Consider the following 18916-nt stretch of genomic DNA (forward strand, 5'->3'; position numbering starts at 1 on the left):
AAAGCCCCTGCTGATGTGTTTCAGTTCCTCATAAATTCATGAATAAATTTGAGTTTGGGTTATTGCATGAGTGCATGAAGCTGTGAGTGAAAGGGTGACTCATCAATGGAGAGAGAACCACATAGAGAACTTCAATAAAGTCCTTATATAGGAGCTTCTGAAGGCTTTACTTGGTCAAGGCAACTAACATGTATGCATTTCATATTTCATATATTCCGAATATACACCAGCTCTTTCGAGGGATGCCAAGGAAGGACTGAAGGGGCAGGTGGGGGTCAGGCGAGCTGGTGGCTCTAGATCTCTGTACTTCGTGCACAGCCCATCGTTGGTTCTAACACCTGGCACAAAGTGGGGTTTCTGTGGGTGCTTAAGGCATGGAAAAGTACCAACCCACCCCGAGCACCTGTTGAAGAACAAGTTTAGTATCACAGCTGCAGAGCAAGAAATTGACTTGTTTCCTATTTACTCAAAAAGTAATTGGCAGCTAGCCACAAGTTTAGCCCTTATAAAAACAATTTATCAGCATTTTTGTGGATTTTGTTTGTTTGTGTCCTTTCCACCAGCTGGTCTTCCTGGTGCTCAACCTGGTTCACCTCTGTTTTCAACTCTATGGCATGGTGGAGAAGGGTGTCCTCATCTATTGGCAAAAACCAAGACACTGGCTGGAGGTAGCCTCCCTTATCATTTGTGAAAAATAATAACAATAAAGTGTTTGCAACTTAAAAATGATAACTTTAATGAGAAATACATTATTCACTAGCTACTTCCAACATTATTGCAGTTTTTTCTCTCTGTAATATCATTGCCAAAATAGCATTTGAGATCAAGTGTCTACTTAGTGTTTTAACAGTTATAGTCATGAGCCAAATGACAAGACTTCAGTCAACAATGACAGTCCTGTAAGATTATAATGGAGCTGAAAAATTCCCATCACCTAATGACATCTTGATGATCCTGACCCTGTGTAGGCCTAGGCTAGTGTGTGTGTTTGTGTCTTAGTGTTTAACAACAAAGTCTAAAAAGGAAAAGGAAAAAAAAAATTTTTAAGATAGAAAAAAGCTTATAGAATAAGGATATAAAAAAAAGAAAATATTGTACTGCTATATAAAGTATTGGTGCTTTGTTATCACAAAAGAGTCAAAAAGTTAAAAAATTAAAAGTTTATAAAATAAAAAAGTTACAGTAAGCTAAGGTTAATTTATTATTGAAGAAAGAAAAAAAATTTTAATAAATTTAGTGTGGCCTAAGTGTACAGTGTTTACAAAGTCTCCAGCGGTGTGTGGTAATGCTTCACATTCACACACCACCCGCTCACTCACCGACTCACACAGAGCACCTTCCAGGCCTGAAAGCTCCATTTGTAGTTAATGCCCTACACAGATGTACCATTTTTAATCTTTATACCGTATTTTTCCTGTATCTTTTCTATGTCTGGATATGTTTAGATACACACATACTTACTGTTGTGTTTCAGCATCCTACAGCACCCTACAGCAGTCAGTACAGTAACGTGCTGTGTGTGCAGCTCTGTAGCCTCGGAACAGGAGGCTGTCCCACACACCCGGGCATATGGTATGGCCTGTATGGCAGGCTGCACCATCTAGGTCTGTCTAAGTCTACCCTGTGATGTCTGCACAGTGACAAAATCACCTAACAATGAATTTTTCAGAATGTATGCCTGTCGTTAGGCTTTGTTTGACTGTAATTTACAACCCGAGCCAGATGTAGTGTCCGGTGGGCTCTTCCTCAGGAGCCAGTCTGAGCAGCCCCTTTCTCACGGATCTTGCAGCTGTCTGTGGTTGGAGTGAGCCTAGCCTACTACGCAGCTTCCTGCTACCTTGCTACTCTTGCTGGGGACGTCACCGATCAGTTCCACAGAGGACTTAGCCAAGTGTTTATGGACTTCACCCTTATGGCATCGTGGAATCAGGTACGGCAGGGAGCTCCGGGTCACACAGATAGGAGCCATGCACTGTGTTACTGTCCAAAAGGCAGAGGTCACCCAAGTTCTAGAAGGTATAAGACAACGGATCTGTTCCATATTGAGCGATAATGCTCTGAGTGGCCAGGGCAGCGAAGGGCATGGAGAACTTAGGACATGCTTTGCAAGCTGGGGAAATGTGGATTCTGCCTGCAGCACAAGTCAAGAGCCTGGAATTCCTCCAGCGACTCCACAGGATCCCAAGTGGCGTAAGGAAGCAGGTGTTGATGCCCCATGAAGGAAGGAGCTAGCACAGACTCCCTTACGCACATCATGTCTGTTTTCTCTCTTCACCCTGGGGACAGTCCTGAATGCACGTGGCGTTAGCTGCTCTTTGCAAGTGAAGACACTAAGGTTGAGGGAAAAGCCTACAGCAGAACGGCCCTTGGGGGACACTGACAGCACTGTCCTGGCCCAGCAGTGCTGCAGGCAGAAGCCTATGGCTCCAACTACTCAGTTCTGATGCTGTGTTGTGTGTTGAGGGCCAGCCCTAGGGAAATGTGCAGTGTATACATTGTGCCCACAGTGCCCTTGCGTGCCCATCTCTGTGCTGGGACCTCAGCCTCTGCCCACACTATGGCTTTCCCTCCTGACTCCACCTCTGTGGACACCCTCCCCACACCCTCAAGTTTGTTAAACTAATCCCCGTGGAGAGAGTTAGAGGGATTTAGCGCTAACTTTAACTTCAATTTAACACATCAACTGCCGTGTGAGTTGTATTTAACTCACAGTAGTTCTGAGCCCAGGGCCTCATGAAGCATATGTAACTCTCATACGTCTCTTCACCTTGGGAGCCTCGTGGTGCACAGGCAACTCATGCCGCCATGCTGCAGCATACATGTTATGTGATGGGTGGCCCCCTGGCAAAACCTTGCAGTTGGTTCATAAAAATCTTACCTGTTGATGTTCTTATTGTTACAATTAATATTGACAATTTAATTGCATATAACTCACACACAGAAAACAATTAAAAAATAACAAATTTTTCATTAAATTAGAAAGGATCATTTTGTTTTCAAAGTTTTTATTCTGTTTTCATAATAAAACACTGTGGCCCCAAGGAAACAATTTTTTCCTAGTGTGGCAGTCAATGTGTTAAGCTGCATCTCAGATGCAGAAAGAATGAGACATCTTCCACATGAAAATGAATGATTTTCTAGTGATGGAGCTTACACCCAGGATTAAAGAGCTATGATTTGACTGTGTGAAAATGGAAATGTGCAGACTTTAGAATCAGCGGACCTAAGACTCATTCCCAGCTCTTCTTTGGCCATGTGCCATTGGGCAAGTTACTTACAACTCTTGTCAAGTCTTAATACGGTAGAACCCAGATACATATCTTGAGGGTTTTGTTGAGATTTAAGCGTGCATGTGTGTGTGTGTGTGTGTGTATGTATGTATTTGCACATACACGTACATGCATATCCCTTGAGCAAAGAGCTTGGCACCTGATGGATGTCCTGTGAATGAAAGTCATAATAACGACAATGACTAAGAAGCCTTTATGGCATCCTTCGGTCAGATGCAGGCAAGAAAGGGACCTTTCCGTTCCGTTCACCCCACGGGGTTCTATGGCTGTGCTGTCCAATACAGTCACCACTAGCCACATGTGGCTGTGGGGGACTTGGAATGTGGCCAGTCCAAACTGAGATGTGCTCTCACTGGATCTCATAAACTTAGTGCGAAAATTAAGAATGTAAACTATCTTAGTACTTTATATGTTGATTACACATTGAAATGATGATATTCTAGATTTACTTTAAATTTTAGATTTTATTTAAATCTAAAATCTTCTAGATTTTATTTAATTTCTGGATTTTATTTAAATAAAAATATTTTATAAAATAAATTTTTCATCTTTACTTTTACTTTTTGAAATGTAGCTACTAGAAAATTTGAAATTCCTCCTGTGGCTTGCACTGTGTTTCTCTCGGCCAGTGCTGGCTAGAGCTCCAGCCAGCCTGGTTTCCCCACGTGCAGCCCTGCCTGCTGCGAGGGAAACCCGAGGTGTGACAGCCACTCACAGCTTGTCTGGGTTTTGGTTGTCAGAGGTCAAGGTTGACTTTGTCCCAATTAACGAGGAAACAAAACAAATATAAAATCTTGATTCATTGCCCATATAGATTTGAAACTGTCCAACTTTCATTTCTTGCTCTTTAACTTACAATCTTGGTGAAAAGAGATGAGATCCCATACTCGGAAGTACTTTCCCAGCGAGCCCCTGGTAGGAAAGGGAGCCTCCTTAGAGGCCCCTTGGGGTGTGGACGAGTGTGGGAAGCTGGGCTTGACCCCGGTCTGCTGTGTCTCAGCTGTACGACTTTCATCTGATGCCCTGTTTATCTAAGCCATGGACTCCAGAGCTATAAAATGAGAGTGCTCCTAGTTTTTACAAGGAGAAAATTAAATCTACATGGAAAGTGTTGGTAATCTGTAACATATTCTGTACATATAAAGGGAGGGGAGGAAATTAGCATGCACTGAATATTTTCTTTGACACCCCCACCCCCCGTGGTGGTGATTTTCTTACAGCAGACTAGACTGAGATTCAAATGCGGGAGCAGCTAGGCCTGCCCCAGCCTGGTGTGTACAGAGACGGCCGGGCCAGAACTCAGGCCTGGCCTTTCTGAACATGCTCTACGATTTGCACTCACTTCTAGTTCTGACTCATCCTGCTCTGCGGCATCTGCACGGAATGTCCGTCAGGGATTCACTCTGTTTAACTCCAGCAAATCCAGCGGCTCCTCCACGCGTGGCCTCGAGGTGTACTTGGGTCTCACTTGCTCGCTTAGGGTTGGCACTGCACGCTGACTGCTCTGTCTTTCTGTCTCAGAGGGTGCGGTGGCTCCAGGGAATCCTCTTGTTCCTCTTGATGTTAAAATGCGTCCATCTTCCTGCCATCCAGAAAGCAATGGTGTCCTGCACCTCCCTGACGCGCCACTCACTCCCCAGCGTGCTCGTGCCGGTGGTAAGAATTCCCCCCTGCCGAGGGATTTCCCCAGTAAACCGGTGCCTCGGCACGCTGCCCTCAGCCCTTTCTCACGGGAAAAACTAACTTCTTTCGAGATGAAACACCATCTAGAATTCCAGTCTTCTAATCCATTGCAGTGTGATTTTGAATGACTGACATCAGTAGTGCTGTAGTTCAGTTATGGTTGTGACAACAATAGCTTCAAGTATTAAACACTTGTGACAACATATTGTTGTTGCTAATGTAAGTAGTTATTGTCACCTACTGAGCCTTTTCTAAGTGCCAGAAACTGCACTTTGGGCCTCTCATATATTATCTCATTTATCACAACCAAGCTGCGGCCAGGCGTGGTTCTTCTTGGGAGTTACAAGGACCTAAGAAGCGAGGAGGCTTGCCTTGGAGCCATCACTCTTTGTCACCTTACTTGTACGTGTGGCTTCTCAGGAACACCTTGCTCGAACCCCAGGGCGTGGCCGGGTCTCCATCCAGCGCAGAGCAGCACTCAGGGCTGAGGGCGACTCCACTGTCAGGATCCAGGGCTCGTGAAGCACCCCGGGCACCCGGCACAGGTCTCCTGCTCCAGGAAATGTGTTCCCCAAACCTGCTCGCCTTATGCGTGGAGGGACAGACTCAGCAAGCAGGGCAGACAGAGCCGACTTTGGAGTCAGAGAGCTGCGTGCACACGTGGCGTCCCACTCAGGGCCGTGGCCATAGGCCGGTCACCAGGCCTGTGCCTCCAGAAAAATGCGCTGGGGGTTGTGTGCCTGGGAATTGCTGGCCTTAGAGATTGTAGGTATGTGGAATTTATCAAGCTATTGAGCTGGTCATTATTAAGACCATTTAGCAACATGCACAAATGCTTTTATATAAGGAGAAAAAGTGAGAATATAGGTAAATTGTATCCAAATTAAATAGCAGAATTCTAGCTGCCCAGCAAGTGTAGATGCACAGGAACAAAAGGAGCCCCAGGAGACCTCCTTGGTTTGTCACGATGTGTCCTCACGGATTGGCTTGCTTGCTTCTGAGCTCCGTGCCGGTGTAGGATTGCACTCGCACAGTAAATAGCACTAAAGTGAGTTCCAGTGTGTTCGTGGGGAAGTTTTTGGGTGCAGGACAAGGGTCACAAACAGAGGCCAGCAGGGCCCTGCTTGGGTGCAGCAGGTGAGTGTGGCTGCAGCTGGGGAAGGCCTCAATGGCCGGTGCCCGGTTCACACACACAGGGACCCTGTGGACCTGTGGCGGCCAGCTGGTGGTCCTCCATCCAGGTTGAGAGAGTGCTTGTTGGCACCAGGCTGGGCTGAGAGGACGCAGTGAGAAACATGGGCTGGGCCAGGGATACAAGCTCCAAGCTCCCAGGCCAAGCTGCCCGTCTGTGACAACCACCAGGACCATGGAACTTCACCTGCGCTAACTCAAACTCAGCCTCCGGCTGCTTCTCAAGGGGTTTACTTTACTGAGCCCTTGTCGGGTGCTGGGGACGCAAAGCTGGTGAGAAAGCAGCCCCTCCACACCCACGGGGTCCGGCAGCGCGGCAAGCTAGTGGGGCTGAAGGCCGAAGGAGCCGATCGTGGATGGCAGAGGGGAGCTTCAGAGGAGGCTGCCGAGGAGGGGCCGTGGCGCCCCGAGAGACAGAGGGAAGAGAGCCACAGCTGGGAGGGCTGGCGCGGTGGGAGGGGGCCGAGGTGCTGGGTGGGAGGAGAGGGGCCTGGGACGGGTGAGAGACGGGGCCGAGGTGCTGGGTGGGAGGAGAGGGGCCCGGGACGGGTGAGAGACAGAGACCCGGGAGTCTCTTACGTCAGGAGTGACATGATCCATACTCCTGAAACTGCTCCTCCAAGCCTTTTGCTATTTTAAAGCCCCTAGAAGTCCCCAGGCAGTCCCCGGCTCCTCAGAAGCAGTGGCGAGGTCGGTCACCCGGCTCTTCTCCCTGCAGCTGGCGGGGGCCCTGGCGCTGGCGGCCCGCTCCCACCTGCGCCGGCTTCCGCTCTCCTCCTGCGCTCTACCTGCCGGCACCCTCGCAGAAGCCGTCCCGGGGCTGCTGTTTCGCTTTCCAGGACGGAGCCCAAAGGACTTATTCCTCGGCCTTGCCCAGTCTGAGCGGAGGGCCGTGGCTTGTTACGGTGTGGCCCTTTGCGCAGTGACGGCCGCGCTGTGCTTCGGAATGGTACGTAACGGCCCAGCCTTTGAAGTCAGGCTGTGTGCAAGGTTCACCTGCTTTGGGCTGACACTCTCTGGCCCATGTGGCAGTGCCGGGCCGCACAGGCCAGATCCCACGTCACGAAGCCCTGAGGCCCATGTCACCTGCCCTGGGCAGAGGCCGGACAAGTCAATTTGACCCTCCTTTAGCCCAGAACAGTTCAGCAATACAGCAGCCACCCAGGCTGCCGCCTCCTCCAGGAAGCCGGCCTGGCCCCCACCCTGTGCTCAGTCATATCTCTTCTCACCTGTGCTTCATCTCACATGATCTCACACTGCCGCAGGGGTGGCAGGGGTGTCTTTTGCCTTGTCTTTCCATTGTGTCAGCTTCCCGTCAGCCAGCCCCCACTGGACATGTTCTCCTCTGGGTTGGGCCGAGTGAGGGACGGGGCTCCCTGTTTCACACCCTCCTACTGATCTGCCACTGGCAAATCCGGTCACGTCACCCCGGCTTAAACTCCTTCAACAGACGAAGAGGTTCCCCCATAACCCTGCCCACCGCTCCCACTTGGGCCAACAGAGTTAGCAAATAAAAGTTGTCAGTGTCAGTAAGCCCCCTTAAACATAAATAGTTCAGACATATTTGTGTTAAAAATGACCTGTTGCTGGCATGAAATGCAAAATGTCACTGGGCGTCCTGTATTTTGCGCCAGCCTCAGCCCCCACCCGCCCGGCCAGCCCCCCCAGTCCTGCCCAGGGCGGCAGCACCCACATTGGCGTGGGGCCCGGCGCCTCTATTTCCAGAAGGTCTTGCCTGTGTTCTGTTGAAGTTGGGAATCCTACTCTGAGCTTGACTAGACCTGATGGCGTGCCATGTACACATGTTGTATATGCTTGCTGTATGCACTTGCTGTGTACGCCGTGCCCTCCACCAGCACATGCCTTCCCCCTGGATCCCTCTGCTGCGCCCCAGGGTGGTAAGTCCTACTCACTGCTACAAGGCAGCGGCAGTGTGGTGTCCCTGTAGGTGCTTTTGTGGCACCACCCCAAGGTCCCAGCCAGCCAGTCCCCCCTGGACCCCAGAGGCTCTGGGCATGCTTGCTCACCACGCTCATTTCCCTGTGCCATCGTTTTCTGTCTCTTGGGGTGCCTGACACATTGTAGAGTGTGTCCCCTTGAGACAGTATTAAATGAATTGAATATTCATGTCTCCTAAGTGGATTAAAATTCTCTTCAGTCCTTAAAAGTCTACCAGTATTCTAGTTGAGTAGAGTGAAGCTACAAGTGACTGCTCGTGTTCACACCTTGACGACACTAGGAACTGAGTCCTTTGCTCATCCGTCCACACAACCACCTGTCCATCTACCCATCCACTCATCTGTTCATTCATGCACACATTGGACAGTTACTCAAAGAATGCTGGTTGTATTCAGGCAGTGGCGAAACACAGATAACAGCTGGCTCCTGCCTCCGGGAGCTCACAATCCACAGGGGAGGACTGAAATAAATAATTGTAGCAATTTTTGTATTTTGAATACAGTGCTTTTATTGAATATGTGATTTGTAAGTATTTTCTCCCTGCCTGTGGCTTGTCCTTTTATTAACAGCTTCTTTACAGAGCAGAAATTATACATTTTGATAAAGACCAATTTTTTAATTTTTTCTTTTATGGATTTTGCTTTTGGTATCATAGCTCAAAATGAATTGCCAAACCCAAGGTCACATATACTTTCTCTTATGTTTTTTTCCTAGACCTTTTATAGTTTTATGTTTTGCATTTAAGTTGATGATCTGTTTTGAGTTCATTTCAGTATGAGATGTGGGGTATGGATCAGAGTTCACATTTTTTATAAATGAATATCCAATTGTTCCAGCACCATGTTTTAAAAGAATATCCTTCCTTTATCGAATTGATTTTGCATCTTTGTCAAGTGCGATCAGCTGTGGGTCTGTTCTGGGTTCTCTCTTCTACTCCATTGATCTTCCCTTTGCCAGTCCCACCGTGTCTTGGTCACTGTCACTCTGTGCCAGTCTTGAAATGGCACAGATAAGCCCTCCAAATCTGTTCTTTTTCGGTTTGGCTATTCTAGCTCTTCTGCCTTTCTATATAAGTTTTAGAATCATCTTATCAATATCAGAAAAAGAAGAGTCATGCTGTGATTTTTATTGAGATTCCTGTGGATATATAAACCAAATTTGGGCAGATTTGGCATCTTAATAATATTAAGCTTTTTAATCCTGTTATGTTTCTCCATTTACTTAGGTCATCTTGGTTTCTTTCATCACTGTTTTATGGTTTTCAGCATACAAATCCCACCTAATTATATATAGTTTTAAAGCCTACCTAAAATCCAAAGAGCAAGAAACTCAGATCAGAGACTCATTTGTTCTTCCTAAGGAGACCAGGAAATCTTCACACAGCAGGAGAGGTGTTTGAGCCTCAGTGAGGAGTTCAGCTCATGGCCATGGCTGGGAGTGGCATTCCAGGCAGGGGGTACAAAGGGAGGGCCATGCTGGAGTCCAGGGTTGGGCAGACAATTTTGAAAAGGGTGGTTGAGGCCAGGAATAGAGGCCTTGAATGTCAGGCTAAGGCACTTGGCCTCTATCACCTGGAGCGGAGGTGATACTGCATGGGGTCTCTGAGCACAAGACCGGCCCTTGCTGTCCAGCATGGCTGCTTTGCTGGTAAAGCCTGCAGGGTTCAGATCTACCTACAACTCTCTGTATAACCGGTTACCTGTCCTCTCTGGCTCCGGGCATCCCTGCAGAGTTTGGACACGTTGTCAGGGGTACTAGGGATTTGGAGGCTGATCAAGGTCAAGGATATGATCACAAGAGACAGTGACAAGCAGGATTTATTGGGGTGATATTTTGACAGGTTTCCCTGTGGGAGAACTCCCTCATGCTATGAAACTGTCCAGTGGCTTACAGCATAGGGGACAGGGAACAAGAGCAAGGGAAATCTCGGGGAGAGGCCACCAGAGAGGTGGCTAACCAGTACAGAGGGTGTCGTTCAGCGGCACGCAGGGACGCTCTGGGTCAGAGAGCTCCCCAGGGCAATGGCTTGGGGACCTTGGAACCTTATAATGGGTAACAGCTATCCCATGAGATTTTGCAGAGTGTGTAAAGTGGACAGGCTCTAAATAACTACAATCTGCTGGTTTGAGCTATTTTTTAAACAAATGTATAGAAATTTGAGTTTGGTACCAGCAGGCCTTTGCATTAACGGCCCTCAGCCTGCAGAGAAGAAAGAAGCCACCCGAGGGCCAATGGGCAGAGGCCACTCTTGGCCCACTTGTGGAAGCCACATGGAGACACATGAAGCCACATGGAGACACAGCCTGCTGGGCCACTTGCTCATCCCCCGGCACAGGCACACACTCTCACTCGGCGTGGCTCGGGGGCGCTGAAACGCAGATTTTACATCATGTTGATAATCTCATCCTCAACTGTTAGATGTTGGAAATATCCTTTGTAATACGATTAATTTCCATTGCTGACTTCATCTTACTGCCATGTAGTTCAATTTGGGAGACGTATCTTCCTGATTTTTTTTTTTTTTTTGCCTAGAAATTACCATCTTACCAAAAGGTTAAAATAGCATTATCAGATATAATCTCCATTTTATAGTTTATCAAATTAACAAACCTATTTTTTAGGTTGCTGACATGAAATTCTCTTTATAATTTTCTCTTCTCCAGCTGAGAGGTTCCCTCATGACTTTAACCCGAAGAAGAAAATCTTTTCAAAGCAAATGTCTCCTGAGACTTAAAGATGTCGCCGCTTACACGTGGGGGAAGGCCCTCACCGTTTTGGGACTGGAAATACCAAAGCTGGACGAGACTGAGGCGGTTGAGAACCACGTAAGCCGTGGGGTCTTGGATTAGTGAGCACAGTGGCACTCTCACGGGATGGTTTCTCTGCAGAATTTTGCCCTCTGTGATCAAAGCACGCTTATGTCTCTGTGGCAATTATCATTGCAAAGCCATACAATTAGTTTTCAACCATAGTGGAACTCACAAAATTGTCCCTTGTAATTCTAAAGCACTTTATAGTTTCCCAAGCACAGTCTCCTCCAGTGGCTCACTGTATGCATACGATGACCCTGTATGATGGGAAGGATAGAGTTCATGGTCCTCCCCAGGACACAAACACATGTTCTCTGTCCACTTTAGAATTAGTCGTTTGCTTTGGGTACCTGCCACCAAACCCAACCCTCTCCCCAAAACATGGAGCCTTAGGCACATTATTTGAGTTCAGCCATCCAGACAGGAAGGCAAACAAACCAAACCAGGTATTTGCACACTGAATACCCGCCTGTCTTCCATGCCGATATTTAGGGCATCATCCAGTGCAGTTCTGCAGCTGGTCGTATGTACTCGTGACATTGTAATAGGGCTTTACTGTCTGTCATGTGCTTCCCCAGCCACTAGTGCCTTAAAATCCATTTGGGAGGCATTATTAACCCTAGCACTTACGTGCATAGCTTTACATGAGCATTATAAATGAGGCAACTGAGATATGGAGATGTAAGAGACAGGCCCAGCACCCAGGTCTTCTGACTCCAGGGTCCAGATGTTTTCTAGCGTAGCACAGTGCCATCGAGAATTGGTACCCCTACGTGCTCAGGCAATGAGGAAAGAAGGAAATTGGGGTCTTGAAATCAAATTTTCTTCCCTTCAGAATTACTACCTGGATGAATGTGAAAATCTGTTAGATGAACTTTTGATGAAGATTAATTGTTTGGCCGACAGCCTACAACTCCCTCTTCTGGAAAAACAATCCAACGGTATAAGGGAGGCAAGGGCAGAAGATAGCCCCTAGGTGGGCATTTCTAGTTATCACGCTGCTGAGGTAAGACTATGCAAACTTATTTATGTCAGTTTTCTTTATAGCAAAGTTTTGAAGTTCTAATGGAGGTTTGGAATAGTTGTTCCAAATTATGAGTCCATTTGCATAAATATGTATCTATCTGCCCCTAATATCTGATTACAACTGGAATCAACAAAGGGACTGAGAAACAGAAATGGAAACTCCATCCTCCTAGAAACTAAGAAATATCTATGGCCCAGAACATGACCAATAATCCCAAGAATAAATGCCAAGTACAGTGAAAATTAGACCAAAAGGAGAAAGGAAGCTTCCACTTCTTAAGAGCACATAGAATTCTCTAAATCAGCCTATCTGGAGGGCCCACCAAAGATCCCTGGTTTGGAAGAGAAGATTATAGAACAAAAAATAGTTAAAGGAATCTACCTGAACCCTAATGCCACAGAGTTCTGGGAACATAGGACTGAAGGATAAACATGCAGGAAGCTGTTTGCTGATATGGCCACCGGTAGGAGGAATCACTGGTGGCTCACAGACCTAGAGTCACACCTCTTGCCAACTAAAGAAAAATCAACACAAATACACAGTAAAAAGAGAAAGTGGGTACATTCCAGTGGTAACTTCCCAGAGAGCCAGAGAGATATTTTGCATGCCCAGAGCAATCACGCCCACATGTCTGTGTGGCAATGAAGTGCTCCCTGAAGGGACAGGAGGACACGAGGTACCTGCTACAGGCTCTCTGCCCCGGCCCTTCCTGGCCTAATAGCAACTACCTGGGGAAGACTCCCCCATGCAGAGATGAGCATGCACATGGAGAGAGCACTGGTAACAATACAAAAAAATTGTTATTGGATCTATGCAAACCTGCTGCATGAAAAAACTGTAAAAAGTAAAAATGACCAAAGAAGATGGAGCTGAAGATCAACCTTTGAAAACAATTGCCACAAACAGGCAAAAATTATAACCAAGAAACTCTCCACACAAAGCACAAATTAATGGAAAAAAAGGCCTCTTTGAAATGAGAGTTCAAAGCCAAGATGAAATAAAAAGACAAAGAATGAATTGACAGAATTGAAGAAAGAAACGGAAAAGAAAAAAAGATGCCAGAAATACAGACAAAGGAAAAAAAATAATGGATTTACAGAAAAGGAAATGAAATATATGGATGGCAGGTTTGAGAAAACTCAGGGGAAAAAAACATTAAAATGTATTTTAGAAAAAATAATACACATAGAAATCAGACAAGGAAGAATATGCATAAGATAAGGAAAAGTACATATGATTAGTGTCTCCCCCCAAGAAAAGCTCAGAAAATTTGCACAGAAATAAATATTTAAAGATTTAATTTCAAAAGAATGTTCTTCAAGAAAGGATATAGACCTATCTCCTTAAAAAAGAACTGTGTCCTCCAGGAGAAATGGATTCAAATCTATTAAAACTAGAACATATCAAATAACATCACTGGACTTAAAAAATAAAGATAATCCTACTAAAATCCAGGTACCTCCTTACCCCCCAAAATCAAATCACCTCCAAGTGATTTTAAATTATTTAAATTGTTTTAAAATTATTTATTATCATTTTAATTATATAAAACTATTTAAATGTATATATCCATAGAAAGTTGGACAAATGATAGGAAAAGCATAATTTTTATAGAATAGGAAATATCATGACCAATTTTATAAAAAATAATTAGAGGAGAGAATTTATAGACATGAAGAAAGGGTAGCATTTACTACATTTGTAACATGAAAATAATGAAAAAATTTAATAAAAAATTTTAGAAGATAATTGTATTTTATATTTATACCATAAGGTTAATATTGGCTTTTTGGATGATATGATTAAAACAAAGGACAATATACACTGTTAATTAGTGCTTAGAAGAAAATCGGTCATGTGGAGCAACAAAAAATAAAAGTAGACCATGTATTAGACTCAGGAACAATTCACACATACCCACAGACACACACACACACAGAGCAAAGCGAAAGGAAGGAAGGAAAATAAAAGCCTATTATAGGCCGGGCGCGGTGGCTCACGCCTGTAATCCTAGCACTTTGGGAGGCCGAGGCGGGCGGATTGCTCAAGGTCAGGAGTTTAAAACCAGCCTGAGCGAGACCCCGTCTCTACCAAAAATAGAAATAAATTAATTGACCAACTAAAAATATATATACAAAAAATTAGCCGGGCATGGTGGCGCATGCCTGTAGTCCCAGCTACTCGGGAGGCTGAGGCAGGAGGATCGCTGAGCCCAGGAGATTGAGGTTGCTGTGAGCCAGGCTGACGCCACGGCACTCACTCTAGCCTGGGCAACAAAGTGAGACTCTGTCTCAAAAAAAAAAAAAAAAAGCCTATTATAATGAAATCAACAGCAAAATGAAGTAGTTCAAGAGATGATTCTTTTAACAAACAATTGACAGATTATTAGCTAATATATAGCCAAATATGAAAAAAGTGACTGTAATAAATATACAAAATAAAAATGAGAAAGGGGAAATAACCCTAAGGAAATTAAGTGAATTATAAAACATTTTGGAAATAGAGAACAATTATCAATGCTCATTATGTCCCACCTGACTTGAGTAGGGATAGAAACCTGAAACAGTATTTATTTGAAGGTCTGTCCCTCCGAAAGCACCAGGCCAGATGGTTGCACAGGTAAAATACACCAAACAATTAAGAAACATACATATCCAGGATGCTCTTCAAACTGTTCCAGAGCAGAGATGGAAGAAACGCTTCCAAATACATTTTTATGAAACAAAGAATGTATTGATATAAGAACTAGAAAACATATCCCAAATTTATTTTTTAAAAACCCAACTACATGCCAGTCTTACTGATTTTGATACCAAAAAATCTAAATAAAACATTAGCAAGTAGGATTTAGTTGCAGATTAAAAGAATAATATCCTGTGATCATCTGAGTATTAAATCAGGAACAGAAACATTTTAATATTAAAAATATATTAATACCGTTCACCAAAAAAAGATAAACTATCATTTGATTTTCTCCAAGGATGCATTTTCTAAAATCAACATCCATTCCTAATTTTTAAAACATACATTTAATAAAAATGAAATTGACATAATTTTTTAAAGATAAGAATACATCTCAAGCTAAAAGCCAGTACTACGCCTAGCGGTACAACACCAGAGGCTTTCTGGTGAGGTTAAGGACATGGAGATTGTCGATTCAAGGGTCCCACAAGAGCATTTATTTTGAAGGGAGAGGCCTCATCTCATTCCTGTAAGCAATTCTGTTTACATTATATATTTTATAACTCATACAGCTAGCGGAACTTTACATTGAGAATATGGTTGAGCAGTCTTTTATATACACAGCACATGCTATTGTGAGTCCGTACACGCTTGCAACATATAGTAACCTCTACTAATTTCCTAAGGCTCAGAAAATAACATAACTCAAACAATTGTGAAGGCTTGTAGTTGTATCTTTGCACTTACAACCCACTGTTCTTGTGTACGATGTGGGCAGTTTTCAGCAGCAATGCAGTCACCAATTTTAGTTTCATTCCCCGAGAAAACACAAATCTTTCTGGACGACCACTTTCTGAGGCATTTATCAAAAGTGCATTTCACAAAAAATCAGTGCGGCCAGGGGCAGGCCTCTCTCACCTCACTCCCAGGTGGGTCTCGGCTGCAGAACTCAAGTTTCTGCAAGGCGAGTTTAGCTGGCCTCTACTGGGAGGAACGAGGAATGTAATTGGTATTGGAACAGGCCAAGCAAGCTGGACTTTACAGAACAGACCCTCTTTTGTGTGCCTGGAGCTGAGGAAACAATCTGTTTGAATTTCTTAACTTCAGGGCAGTTGTTTTTTCATCTTAACCATTAATAATTAAGATTTTTATCTTTATAAACTAGAAGGATTGGATGCCTGGAGCTATCAATAACCACCTACAAATCATACTGTGCTTTGTAGTTTTTAAATGACTCATGGCAACAAAATGCTGTGGGCTGCCAGCCTCCAGCTTCCCCTGCCTGCCAGCCTGGCTGCCCTAGCGTTTGCCAGCTCGCTTCTGCCCCTCAGCCCTGCAGGCTTGGGCGGGAGAAGAGCACCCAGCCAGGGCTGCTGCTCCCTGGGCAAAAGGACTTTGTTCCTTGGTGGCTCTTTCCCTGGCCCAGCGAGGACTCACTGTTTGCAGGCGCTGGCCGGCCCCTAGTGCGGATGCAACTGAGAGATTCCAGGAGGGTTTTGTACCCCACATATCTTCCTCTTGGTTTGCTTTTGTGAAAACGGTTGAGTGAGGCAGGAACATGCAGAGGGAGGGCCTGACTGCAAGGTACAGAATCTGCCCAAGCGATTTTTGGCTTCCCTCCCCGACCTTTCTTTTTAAAGTATAGTTCTTTAGCACCCACCTGCGGGGGGGAGTTGAGTTTTGTCTAACGGTGGAAACTCTGAGTTCACTTCCGCATTTGGGGTCCCCAACACAGTAGATGCGGGTTTGCAGAGAAGGCTGCTGTACAGAAGTCCACGGCCTGTTTTCAGCAAGGTCAGCCTTGGGCCCCTGGGGTCAGTGTTACTCAGGAGTGGGAAGCAGCCAAGAAGGCGACTTTTCTCTCAGCTTCTTCCCTTAACTTTGCCAATCTGTGGAATACAAGAAGATTTAGAATACAGCCCTGGGCACAGAAACCTGACTGCCAGAGAAATTTACTGAGCCTCTTCCGTTTATCTAGGAGTTTTTGTAATTATAGTCCAATCTTGTAAACTTACTGAATCTTCAGTGACTCATTTCTAACCGATAGTGCAAGATATCGGAACATACTAAGCTTGAATACATGAGGAGAAAACAGGCTAGGAAGGGTTTGTTTTTTAAGAAAATACCAACTCAGCCTGAACATGCTGAAAATACCTACTCCTGATACACATGGAGGTCAGAGGGGCCTGAGGGTGAGCAGGTTTGGGGTGGGGTGGAGGTCTAACCTCTGGGTGACTGTGGCAAGTTACTTCTTCATGCCTTTGTGTCCTGATTCAGGTTCACCTCTATCTGGGAGACTATGGCAATTAACTGTTTCACACCTTTGTGTCCTCTCTGTAAAGGGAGGACACTAGTGACGCCTCCCACAGAGGCCACTGGGAGCGTGATTGAGTTGGTATCTGCACAGTGTAAGCGCTCTCCCTGGGTTTCATACACATTATTAAAACCGAGTTTTAAGATTCATTCATTCATTCATCAAGTGTTTTTGTGCCGGGCACAATTCTAGGATCTTGGGAGTCAACAATAAACAACATTGACTTGAAAGTAAACTATGTCCACCAAGAAGACACAATATTCCTGGAACTTGGAAAATACAAATCTCAAAATTATGGGCAAAACTCTGGCCAACTTTTTGTGCCTACCTAGATCTATATATGATGTGTTTCTTCACCTGAAGCTGAGATGGCCATCCATGCTGCAAACATTAAATTAAAATGAGGTATGCTCAGGGAGAATGCAGCGCATTATTCCCAAGATTTAGTCAATATGTTAAGGGCCAGGGTGTTGCTGGATTTGACTAAAAGTGACCTTTCAAACCTGATCCTGCATCCTGGTTCTGCCCTTGCCAGCTGAGTTGGGTCTCATCACTTCCCTCTACCACTGTGCCTTCCCCAGAGCCCAGTGCTTGGTAAGTGTCTAGTAAATTGAGTATTGAGCAATGTGCAATGAAGCAATGTGCAACGTATACGGATAGAAAGGGGGCAGATAATACTGCCAGTACGGCCACATGTTAACAAGCGGCTCTGTGTAAAGGAGGTCTGAGTGCTTCTGAATTGTTCTTGAAACTTTTTTGGTAAGTCTGAAATTACGTCCAAATGAAAAGCTTTTAAGAAGAAGCTATTTTATTACTCAAGTAAGGAGATGGCAAAATAATAGAGTCACAATTGTAAGATATGATTCGTATTAATGGTGTTTGTTGTTTCTTTCTAAACTTTTCTGTTTCTAAGTATATCGTGGAGTTTTTCCCCTGATGGACATCACAAGAAAAGCTAATTAAAATAAAATAACCATTTAGATACGATTTACAAATGCTTAATTTATTAGAAGTGAAAATAACTGAAAACCCAGACAGAAAAGTGGAAGCAGACAGCCTTCTGAAATGAATTTTCTCTGCTTTCACGGATTGTACTAAGGCGGCCCGTGATGACTTCACAAGAAGGAATGTTTTTGTGGCTGGTGATTCATTCTCTCCTGGCAGACAGAGCTCCAGTAAAGTTGAAATATCATTGTTAATCCCTTCTCATTTAGATGTGTGCTAGAATGGCACTTGAGGCTCTAAGGATATAAACCAGGGCTCCTGTGTTGCTGTGAGCACGTAATTCATTTACTCCACCCGAATTGTCGCCTGGTGGGGTCAAGAAAGTGAAATTGAATTCTCAAGGGCTAAAATGTACTATCAGCTGGCTTCTTTCTGAAGAAGTTCCTATTTCAGTTTGGAGACTTACAAACTACAATTATTTCCCAAGATAATAGGTAAAATACTGTATCATTAATTGTTTGCTGTATATAACAAAGTGCCACAAATACAAATTTATCCTTTCACAGTCTGGAGGCCAGAAGTCCCAGGTCAAGGTGTCACAGGGCTTGGCAATTAATTAGTTTTCAGTAGGACCAAGGAGAAGGAAAGTTAGAGCAGATTCAAAGGTTTCCCTATGACAAGGCCAAGTTCCCTCAACCAGCATTGCACTTGATTTTTCTTGGGTAGAACAGAAAGAGTCTAAGTTACTGTTAGCATATACAGGTGTGACACATCCAAAATGTCATCATTTACTGCATCAGCATGGGGATTTATTTTGATCTTCAGAATTCAACTAAAAGTTGTGCAAATCTCTGGGACTGTGGAAAGGAACCTTATTCCATGCTGACTTTCTTGGCTTTTCTTGCCATTATAGACTTCTGTATAATGGAACTGGCTAATATTTATTACTACAATACTAACCCTTGCCTTCAAAAAACTAGAGACCTAGGAAAAGCTTTCTCTGCCGTTGTCCAGA

The 18916-nt window shown here is 44.7% G+C and overlaps 1 protein-coding gene across 1 annotated transcript in view; it reads left to right on the forward strand.

Moving 5' to 3' along the window:
* Positions 1–16952, forward strand: part of PKD1L1 (polycystin 1 like 1, transient receptor potential channel interacting) — a 111146-nt gene extending 94194 nt beyond the window's left edge. Inside the window, 7 exon segments of the mRNA XM_076006209.1 lie at positions 564–668; positions 1790–1930; positions 4812–4946; positions 6883–7113; positions 10787–10948; positions 11769–11939; positions 16920–16952. Coding sequence (XP_075862324.1) covers positions 564–668; positions 1790–1930; positions 4812–4946; positions 6883–7113; positions 10787–10948; positions 11769–11939; positions 16920–16952 — 978 coding nt within the window.
* Positions 16953–18916: the final 1964 nt, after the last annotated feature.

This window comes from Microcebus murinus, chromosome 9, assembly GCF_040939455.1.
Source record: "Microcebus murinus isolate Inina chromosome 9, M.murinus_Inina_mat1.0, whole genome shotgun sequence".
NCBI classification, from domain to species: Eukaryota; Metazoa; Chordata; class Mammalia; order Primates; family Cheirogaleidae; genus Microcebus; species Microcebus murinus.